Raw genomic sequence first — 10,998 nt, 5'->3', positions numbered from 1 at the left:
GTGACAAAACATGGAATGATACCTTTTGGGAAAAAAAGCACACATTTGTTCAAAAAACAAATTGAAGAGATTCGATCTGCCGTGTGAATATTTTGTCGTTCTGTCCTGTGAATATTTTTTCACTGCCAAAAAGAGAGAGTAAGAATGTTTCCTTAACCAGGGAAAGAGTTGGGTTTCCTAGGAGGGGCATCAAGCATCTGCTGAGCTTAGTTTCTGAGGTGGGTTGCTAAGGAAAGGCATCATCCAATGAGTTGGGTTTCCGAGGAGGGGCATTGAGCAAGAATGTTTCCTTCAGCAGGGAAACTCAAAATAATTATACTTCTTAAACCAAACCTTAATCCCACAAATAACACGTAACCAACCAAAGAAATAAGAAACAAACATTATTTCCTTAATATCAACTCAAAAGATATAATATATATTTACTAAAGAAATAAGAAACAAACATTATTTGCTTAATATAAACTCAAAAGATATAATATAAATTTGCAAAAATACACAAATTTCTCCATAAACTCTCTCCCACATTTACAAAGAGATTTCGGTCATGGTCATCATCCTTCCAAACTCATCCCTATCAATTTTTCCATCACAATTTCTGTCATATCTTGCCATCATCGTTGTACACTTCTCCCAATCCTCTCCCTCCTTCAGCCCTAAGTTGAGCAGGACATGTTGAAGTTCCCATGCGCTGATAAACCCATCCCCATTCTTATCAAAAATACCGAACGCTTTCTCCAACTCCTCCTCCATAAACACGTTATCCTCCCTCTCGTCATGCTCATGAGCTTCCTCCCACAGATTCAGAAAAAAACTGCAGAATTCATCAAAGCTCATATGCCCAAGAGAACCCATCGCCATTTGCATATTATGATCAGAGATGCATGGCATCCCAAGCTTTTGCAGTAAACCCTGTACATCCTCTGCACTGACGATGCCATCACAATCGCTGTCCAAGGTGTTGAACAACCGAGGTACGTCCCATCTATGGACGATAGCCACACTTCTTTCATTTACACATTCACTACTCCTCTCATCATTCATAGATGCAGATGACTCGTATTCTCCACCTGTCATCATCTCCGAGTCTTTAGGATCGCTAAAGGCAGAAAATTTGATTTTCAACATTTGGTAAACCCAAACATAAACATAAAAGTTGCAGAAGCTACAAAATTTGTGCGCCCACCTCAGTGCCATAGACACAACGGTGCTCCAGTACATAGACATGACACAAATGTTAGAAACCGCACAATTTCTGATGATATCTCGGACCATCTTTGGTATGGGGGATGAGTGAGAGTGAATTATATCTCAACAATAATTACTGCAATTGAGAGAAAAAAGATACACATATATAGACTGGATATTACTGGGGCGTTACGGAATGGTAGCTGCCGGCAATTCCTCTTACAAAGCTTTTGTTTTATTGAAGTAAATTGCCATGAAACTCAGTGGAAACAACCCTTCCATCTAATAATCTTGTTTTTCGGTTTGTTTTCATTATGCATGCAATATTTTAATAAATAGTAGTTGCGATGAATGAAAGTTCCGGGAAAGTGTTCGGCCGACATTTCCTCGTGAATAGGTCAGTTTCCATTTGGAATTGCATTGTTCACGAGATTGCTCCTCAATTTCGATGAACTTGGGAGGGGTGAAGAAACAATTTAATAACAAAAATGGATGAGATTTTTAATAACGTAAATGAGGAGAAGTTGAGGGAGCACGCTGCTCTTTTTCTTCTTCCCTTTTATAAACATGATGGGCAATCTATGTCAATATTTATAATAATATTATTATATGTAGAACTTCCGCGTAATTATATATAGAAAGACCTTTGTCAACGCGTTTGCGTTTCGAACCAACTAGTGTGGTTTATCGTCAGGTCAAGTTGAAGACACAGATCCAGCTTTGCATGTTAAATTGTCAGAGCAGAGCCTCCAACGACTATCTTGACCAACCGCTAATTTTGACTCAGGGACTAGAGTCAAAAAGTCATTTTGATAATTTAAAGGAAGTTAATTATCATCCGTGACCATACCTTAATATATATATATATATATATATATATATATATATAGATGAAATAATTTTAGATGGTGTTTAAGTTAATAGTTAGTTAAAAAAGTATCATTTAATAATTAAAAATTTTAATTTAAATGGGAATTAGTTAAATTGAAGACCTTACTTTTATATAAATATATAAGGTAATTTTAAGATGATAGTCAGTTAGAATAACTATCTATTAGAACGAGAAATTACTAGTAAGTTAAAATAAATAGATAAATAACTAAAAAATATAAATAGATAAATAAATAAACAAAAACACATAAATAAATATAAATAAATAAAGTAAAATAATTAAATTTAATTAAGAACGTTAAAGGTTAAAAAAAAATTAAAAATTAAAAATAAAAATAAAACAAAAATAAAAAATAAGAAATAAGAAATAAGAAATAAATAAATAAATAAAAATAAACAATAAAAATAAAAATAAAATAAAATGAATAAATAATAAATAATAAATAAATCCAGAAGGAGAAAAAATAAATAAATAAACAAATAATAATAATAATAATAATAGTTAAGATTATATTTATTAATATCTATCAGGAAAAAATAAATAGAAAGAGCGACCTAAAATAAAAAGAAGGAGAAGGACCGGAAAAAGTCCATTAGAAAACCATAGAGCAAGAAGAAAAAGACATAGGAGAAAGGAAGGCTCCAGGGGGAACAACGAAAGCGAAAAAGATAAAGGGGGGGCGGGCGGGAGGGCTAAGGAAAGAAAGACTAGGACGAAAGGGCAGGGATCCAACATCTACTGATCTTCTAGCCGTCATCTCTATTGAGATTGTTAGGTCTTCTTTCAATCTCAATAGCTTCCCTGAATTTACGATGATGGAACTGAGAAACTTTGGCAACAACCTTGGCCTCCTCTATACAAACCTGACGCTTGGTCTTTTCCACATGTTCTGCTAATGCTAAAGACTTGGTTCTCCCATGTCTTAAGTCAGCTGCATGTTCACTGATCCTCTGATGGATGGAGCGCCATGTTTCCCCGATATAAGGTGTAAGGCCTTCGGGAGATGAGTGCGACGGGCACCGGCGAGTCGTGCATGAGGGCGGGTGCGCGGGCGGAAGCACGGGCGCGCGGAGGAAATGTGCGACAGGTGCGACAAATGCATGCGACGTTAAATGCGACAAAATGGAGAACACTTATGCGACTAAGTGTTGGATGTGAGCATATATATATATATATATGCGATATTAAAACATATGAAAGCCGACTTGTAAACATGGTGCATATGGGCATGCGTGAGTGGTTGTGAGGTCGGCCATGGGGCTGCACACCCCATGTAAACCCACGTAGCCTTGGTATATACATGTGGAGCATGAAGGCTTATAAATCATCGAATTGAATCATCACTTCTACGCATAAGGAAAGGGGTAAATCTGCGAAAGGAGAGATAGGAGATGCGCATATCTCATGCGCACTATCTAAGTGGAGATTTGGTATATTCTTCTGCCAGTTGAGGTGTAGGCAAGTGTGCCAGGGTTCGGTTTGTATGCAGATTTGTGCAGGACTTGGTAGAGAGGAAAAGTGGCTCGGGTGAGCACTTCTCTTTGTGTAAGGGTGCACATGATTGTAAAAGCAGGTTGATTATCTTTGTAAATTTGTCTAAGTGTGAGACTTGGTTCGGCCAAGACACACTTGTATTGTAAACTGATATTCTTAATAAAATTGATGGGCAGACTCACATTACGGGGAGTTGCCCCTCCCCTTTATACTTGTTGCAATTTCTATTGTTCTTGGTATAATTGCATGATGGTAATGAATGAGTATGGGCTTCATTAAGTATAAAGGATAATTTCTTTTACTTAGTTGCGAAACAGAAGCTAAGTATGTTAATGTGAAAGTAGGCGTAGTCCACGAATGTTAGTATTGGTGAAAAGAAAGCGTTCAGTGGTGCCGCACCTTGCTACAAGCGGTTGGAAGACTACCGCAGGTGTAGGGGCGTGACAGGTGGTATCAGAGCTTCGGTTCGGTGAAGCTGTTGAGCAAGGTTTGCTCGTGAAGGTTTGATGTTGATGACAGGTATTGAGACTTGAACAGGTTCAGGTGTTGAAGCATTTGAAGGTAGTTTCAAGACTCGGGTTTGAGCAGGGTTGCTCGTGACAGTGGAAGCAGGTTTATCAGAGGTGAAGCTTAGTGCTTGGGCCAAGCTGAACGACAAGGCATGGCAAGTTTGGGAGAAGGTGAAGGGAAGCTCTTGCTTACCTTATACATGTTGAAGCAGTTAAAAGAAGAGAATCCCCCGATTCAAGAGAAGCTTGCAGTGTTGGAAAAGAATGTTGAAGATGAACTTCTTCAACTTGGTTGGACAATGGAGCAAGATGAAGTTGCAGATTGTGCTGACAAGGAAGAGGAAGCCGTGACAGTTGAAGATGTTGCAGACATGACCATGATGGAGGATGAACTTGAGGATGATCAAGTTGGACCAGGATCGTGAAGTTTGTGGACATGGATGAATGAGGAGGAGCCTCATGATGATGAAGTAAGTATTGATACTTGTGTTTCATTTGGGCATTTGGTAGATGGGCCGTATGCAGGGAAGGGCAAAGCCAGTTTGCCAATGCTAGGGAGGATCTTACCATGGATGACTATGATGGAACTTTGTATGTTGATTGTTGCGGGACTTGTTGGAGTTGTTTGTGACCTTATGGTAGAAGGTGCAAAGGCCCTTGACAAGGGAGGAACATGATGATCGTTGTGGATGATTGGGTCATGCTTTAGCCACATGGCTAAGTGCCCGGCATGACTCATGGACAGATTGGAGGGCACACTCTTGGGTGGACTTCTCATGGCCGAGACCAAGAGATAGTCTTGGTGGACACTTTGGTGGAGGAGCTATGATGGAAGGGACTCGTGATGATGATGATATGGTTGGGTGACCGAGTTCACTAGACCGAAGGTTGTAGCTGGGATGAGGATGACCAATGGTTGTGATGAGTCTACTTGCTTGGACTATATGAACAACTTAGTCATGGACATCAGGTTCGAGGCATGGAGCATGGCAGTATTATGCAGGGACATTGTCTGAGAGCACTTGTAGAGGTGTCATGGACATCCAAGGAAGAGTGCCAAGGCAGGGATGTTGTGCAGATGGATTTGCTAATGTGACATGGAGACTTATTACTTATGAGCCTATGGAGAGGTTGTACACTCTTGTGCAACAAGGCCACGGACTTGGATGAAGTGTGAGCAGATTATGGAGCATTCCTACTACATGGAGAGCTAAGGCATCTTGCAGAGACCTTTGGGCCGAGACTTGTATGCTTGCTGAGATATTGGTTGAGGATGATTTATGGAGCTCACGATGACATGAGATTGTTGTGACTTTTAGGGACTTCATACATGGTGGACTTAGAGGATTTGATGCATTGAGGAGCTGAGGTCAAGAGACTTTGATGCAGTATGGGATGCATACTTTCAAAGTACATGTATGGGCATGGCTTGGAAGAGTGACTTGATGTAGAGGATCGATATGAGACACTTTGGAGTGATGGAGTTACGATGATGAGGATGCTTTGGTGACTACACTTGAGCATGGGTTGAGCCGAGACTCAACTACTTTTGGCACATGGGAGCTGATTGAGCAGCACATGGATAGGTGAGACAAGTGCATACTTGTTTCGATGGCAGGCTTGAGGGATGGCACATTGTAGATATGATGAAGGGGTGCTTCGTGGACCTAGATGTGGCACATCGAGAGTCAGTTTGAAGAGATGGTCTCTTCACATGGAGAAGACACACATGATGATGTTGGATAGATGTGGCTGATTTCACATTGACACCAAACATCATGGACAACATGTTGCAGATGAGGTGGATGGAGTTCCATGGACCTGAGCATGGATTATGGAGATAGATTATTGATGAGTCAAGGATGTGGCAGAATGTTTTGAGAAACAACTCATGGTGGCATGAGGATGTTCACTCTCATGGATTGAGCATGGCAGTTGGACTGGCCATCCGACTAGTTCAGGCATGAGAGCTAGCAGTGGGCAGAGATGTGTTAGCATTATGTTGGAGTATCATGGCAGCAGTTCATATGAGGACACATGATGAAGACAGGAGGTCAGCAATCATGGATAGAGATGACATTTGATGGAGAGCATACCTTGGTATGGTGAGCTTGGTGGCAGTTGGTCACTAAGTCGAAGCATGATGGAGATGAGGCTCTAAACATGTGCGAGGATGTTGCTTTGTGTGGAGGAGTCAACATCATGGATGATGATGATCTTGGTGGATGGCTACTGGGATGGTATGTTGTCGAGGATGACAACGATTTCAGGTGGAGGAGGATGTAAGGCCTTCGGGAGATGAGTGCGACGGGCACTGGCGAGTCGTGCACGAGGGCGGGCACGCGGGCGGGCGCACGGGCGCGCGGAGGAAATGTGCGACGGGTGCGACAAATGCATGCGACGGAATGCGACGTTAAATGCGACAAAATGGAGAACACTTATGCGACTAAGTGTTGGACGTGAGCATATATATATATATATGCGATATTAAAACATATGAAAGCTGACTTGTAAACATGGTGCATATGGGCATGCGTGAGTGGTTGTGGGGTCGGCCATGGGGCTGCACACCCCATGTAAACCCACATAGCGTTGGTCTATACATGTGGAGCATGAAGGCTCATAAATCATCGAATTGAATCATCACTTCTACGCATAAGGAAAGGGGTAAATATGTGAAAGGAGAGATAGGAGATGCGCACTATCTAAGTGCAGATTTGGTATATTCTTGTGCCGGTTGAGGTGTAGGAAAGTGTGCCGGGGTTCGGTTTGTATGCAGATTTGTGCAAGACTTGGTAGAGAGGAAAAGTGGCTCGAGTGGGCACTTCTCTTTGTGTAAGGGTGCACATGATTGTAAAAGCAGGTTGCTTATCTTTGTAAATTTGTCTAAGTGTGAGACTTGGTTCAGCCAAGAGACACTTGTATTGTAAACTGATATTCTTAATAAAATTGTTGGGCAGACTCACATTACAGGGAGTTGCCCCTCCCCTCTATACTTGTTGCAATTGTTATTGTTCTTGGTATAATTGCATGATGATAATGAATGAGTATGGGCTTCATTAAGTATAAAGGATAATTTCTTTTACTTAGTTGCGAAACACAAGCTAAGTATGTTAATGTGAAAGTAGGTGTAGTCCACGAATGTTAGTATTGGTGAAAAGAAAGCGTTCGGTGGTGCCGCACCTTGCTACAAGTGGTTGGAAGACTACCGCGGGTGTAGGGGCGTGACATAGGGGGTCCCACAAGAACAAGGGATCAAGTAGACACCCTTCATGTCCTTAGAGTTAACGGGATCTTTCACCGATCGGAGGGAATTACGAATAATGTTGAGGGGCCTAAAGGTTGAGGGAATATCATACCTCCTAAGGATCCTAGCAATCTTGTCCGTGGTTCCTTGGACATAGGGAAGGCGGGGGGGCTGAGGAAAGAAAGACTAGGATGAAAGGGCAGGGATCCAACATCTACTGATCTTCCAGCCGTCATCTTTATTGAGATTGTTAGGTCTTCTTTCAATCTCAATAGCTTCCCTAAATTTACGATGATGGAACTGAGAAACTTTGGCGACAACCTTGGCCTCCTCTATACAAACCTGACGCTTGGTCTTTTCCACATTTTCATCTAACGCTAAAGACTTGGTTCTCCCATGTCTTAGGTCATCTGCATGTTCACTGATCCTCTGATGGATGGAGCGCCCTATTTCCCCGATGTAGGGGGTCCCACAAGAACAAGGGATCAAGTAGACACCCTTCATGTCCTTAGGGTTAACGGGATCTTTCACCAATCGGAAGGAATTACGAATAATGTTGAGGGGCCTAAAGGTTGAGGGAATATCATACCTCCTAAGGATCCGAGCAATCTTGTCCGTGGTTCCTTGGACATAGGGAAGATGGACACCTAGTCGGCGCTCCTTTCGTTCTTTCTTAATTAACACATTTTTAGAGGCTTTAAGGAAAGCCTTCTGACCTAGGCGCCTACTATATCCATTCTCCACAAAGACATCAAGGAGATGGGATCTCTCCTTATCAAAGCTCTCATTATCAGAAATCCTAAGGGCATGAATAGCGAGGGTGTTAAGAACACCCATCTTCTGAGCAGGGAAATGATGGGAATCGGCATGAAGATACTGCTCAGTATGCGTTTTCTTCCGGAACATAGAGTGGGAGAGAGAGCCATCCTTATTCTTAGATATAAGATTATCTAGGAAAGGGAGGCAACCATTGACCTCTTTTTCCATGGTGAACTTAATGGCAGAGGACTGACCATTGAGGTGATTGAAGAAGCGATCCAGCTCCTCTTGGCCATAGGACCAGATGACATTAGTGTTGTCTACATACCTTTTCAAAAGCTTGGGAAGGAGACGAGCCGAGGCTAGAGCTTTGGCTTCGAAATCTTCCATAAAAAGATTCACAACAATAGGGGAAAGGGGGGAACCCATGGCAACACCACAGGTCTGTTCAAAGAACTCACCCTCGAAACAGAAGAAAGTGGAAGTGAGACATATCTCAACCAGATGCGCAGTATCGGGATCTATTAGGCGATAGATCACTTCCAAGGCCTCCTTTATAGGGATGCAAGTATACAGGGAGACGACATCAAAGCTGACGAGAATGTCCTCAGGGTTAAGTCTAATATCCTTAAGCTCCTTAATGAAGGAAGCAGAGTCTTTCACGAAGGACTCAGTGCGACCAACCAGGGGCTTAAGTTTAAGGGCAAGGAACTTAGCTAGAAGGTAGGTCAGACCACCAATGGTGTTGACGATAGGCCTCAGAGGGGCCCCTTCTTTGTGAATCTTTGGTAACCCATAGATCCTAGGAGCAATGGGACTGTTCTCAATGAGTTTGTGGCACAGGGGACTCACCGAGCTACTAGACTTGATGGCGAGAGCCACTGTCCTAGAAATCTTCTTCAGAGGGTTCTTGGGCAGTTTTTTATAACTGCCACTATTGTGAAGATGATCTAACATCTTCTTACGGTAATCATCCTTGTTAAGGATGACCGTAGCCCCTCCTTTGTCAGCCTTCAGAACGACAATAACTTCATTCTGATTTAAGGATTTTAGGGCGTTGGGTGTGGATCGACTAGGTGACATAACCCGCCACCCGCCCGTATATATTAGTGAACGATTTGTGGAGGCAAATCATCATTTGATCAACATGAATTCAATGAAAGGAGTTCTACAATGCGTGGATGAGCCCGCACGACAGGCGAAACTCGGGTGAAAAACTCGTGCAGAAAAGTCGGGTGAAAAACTCGGGTGAGAAACTCGTGCAGAAAACTCGGGTGAGGTCGTCGGGCAGAACTCGGGCAAGGTCGTTCAGGCAGAACTCGGGCGAGGTCATTCAGGCAGGACTCGGGCGAGGTCGTTCAGGCAGGACTCGGGCGAGGTCGTTCAGGCAGGACTTGGGCGAGGTCGTCGGGCAGGAAACTCGGGTCAGGTCATTCGGGCGAACTGGGCGAGGTCGTTCAGGCGAGTCGAGTGATGTCGTCGGGCGATCCAGGTGAAGTCGTTTGGGGGAGCCGGGTGAAGTCGTGTGGCGATCCGGGTGACGTCGTTCGAGCGAACCGGGTGAAGTCGTGTGGCGACGCGGGTGAGGTCGTTCGAGCGAACCAGGTGAAGTCATGTGGTGACTCGGGTGAAGTTGTTTGAGTGAACGAGTTTGGGTGAACGGGTGGACGTGCGGACAAGCGGCCGGCCGAGGGCGCGCCGTCCACGCCGAAACGAAGAATCGTGCAGATGAGCGACTTGGGTAGGGCGCACCGTGCATGATGAAACGATGGAAATGGTGAAGTGTTGAGGTTGTGAACAAAGGTGTGACTCGTGCGGAGGCGCCCGTGTGTGGCGACTTGGTTACAACGAGGCACGCCGAAGTTGGGCAAACAACACGATCGTGTGACGAGGTGAATGAAGGGTTGGTGAGTCGTGCGGTGATCGTGCAGAGGCACCGACGAGCTAAGAAACCAAGTTTGCCGAAGTTGGAAATTTGGCTAAGTGTAAATTTGGGGATTCCTAAGATTTAACTTGTATTATTAAAAGAAGATTCTATATATTGATTCGGGCAGACTCATATTGCAGGGAGTTGCCCCTCCCTTTATACTGTTGTGCATTTCTATTGTATAATGTTGTTTATGTGAATGTTATGGGCTTTCACTGTATAAAGGAAACATAATAATACTTGGTAATGAAAAATAAACTAAGTATGGAATGTTAGGCGTAGTCTACAATCGTAAGTATTGGTGAAAAGAAAACAGTTGGTAGTGCCGCACCTCGCTATAGTGTGGTTGGAAGAGTACCGCCAGTGTAGGGGCATGATAGGTGGTATCAGAGCTAGTGCCGCGGAGCTGGTGCTGGTGTTGAAGCATTGATACACACTTGCACTTTGTGACAGGTGGTATCAGAGCTGATGATCAGGAAGCTGATCGGGTTGACGATGAAGAGCTGATCCCACTGCGCTATTGTGACAAGTGGTATCGAAGCTAGTGCTGGGGAGCTGGTGCTGGTGTTGAAGTGTTGAAGCTGATACACACCTGCACTTCATGACAGGTGGTATCAGAGCTGGTGAACTGAATCAAGGAGCTGATTCTACGAAGACCGAAGACTTGACAGGGAGCTCAAGTTTTGCAGGTGACAGGTGGAATATCAAGGTGATTCAGGTGAATGGTGAAACAGGTTTAGCAGAGGAGAAGCTTTGTGCTTGGGCAAAGATGAACGACAAGGCATGACAGGTTTGGAAGAATGCAAAGGGAAGCTCTTGCTTACCTTATACAGGTTGAAGCGGTTGAAAGAAGAGAACCCCCGTATTTGAAAGGAACTTGAAGTCTTGGAAAAGAATGTTGAAGACGAACTTCTTCAACTTGGTTGGACAATGGCACAGGATGAAGTCGCAGATTGTGCTAACAAGGAAGAGGAAGCTGTGA

At 43.5% G+C, this 10,998-nt stretch overlaps 1 protein-coding gene across 1 annotated transcript; it reads right to left on the bottom strand.

Moving 5' to 3' along the window:
- Window positions 1-528: 528 nt before the first annotated feature.
- On the bottom strand, window positions 529-1,077 carry LOC149165400 (calmodulin-like protein 2). The gene has a single exon (XM_089429796.1). It carries the CDS (start codon window positions 1,075-1,077, stop codon window positions 529-531), a length of 549 nt encoding a protein of 182 aa, XP_089285922.1.
- Window positions 1,078-10,998: the final 9,921 nt, after the last annotated feature.

Source organism: Pinus tabuliformis, chromosome 5_1, assembly GCF_031772625.1.
Source record: "Pinus tabuliformis cultivar Carrire ecotype Pingquan chromosome 5_1, CPIR1, whole genome shotgun sequence".
NCBI classification, from domain to species: Eukaryota; Viridiplantae; Streptophyta; class Pinopsida; order Pinales; family Pinaceae; genus Pinus; species Pinus tabuliformis.
Note: the sequence above shows the minus strand (reverse complement) of the source record. Positions and strands in the feature narration are given on the sequence as shown.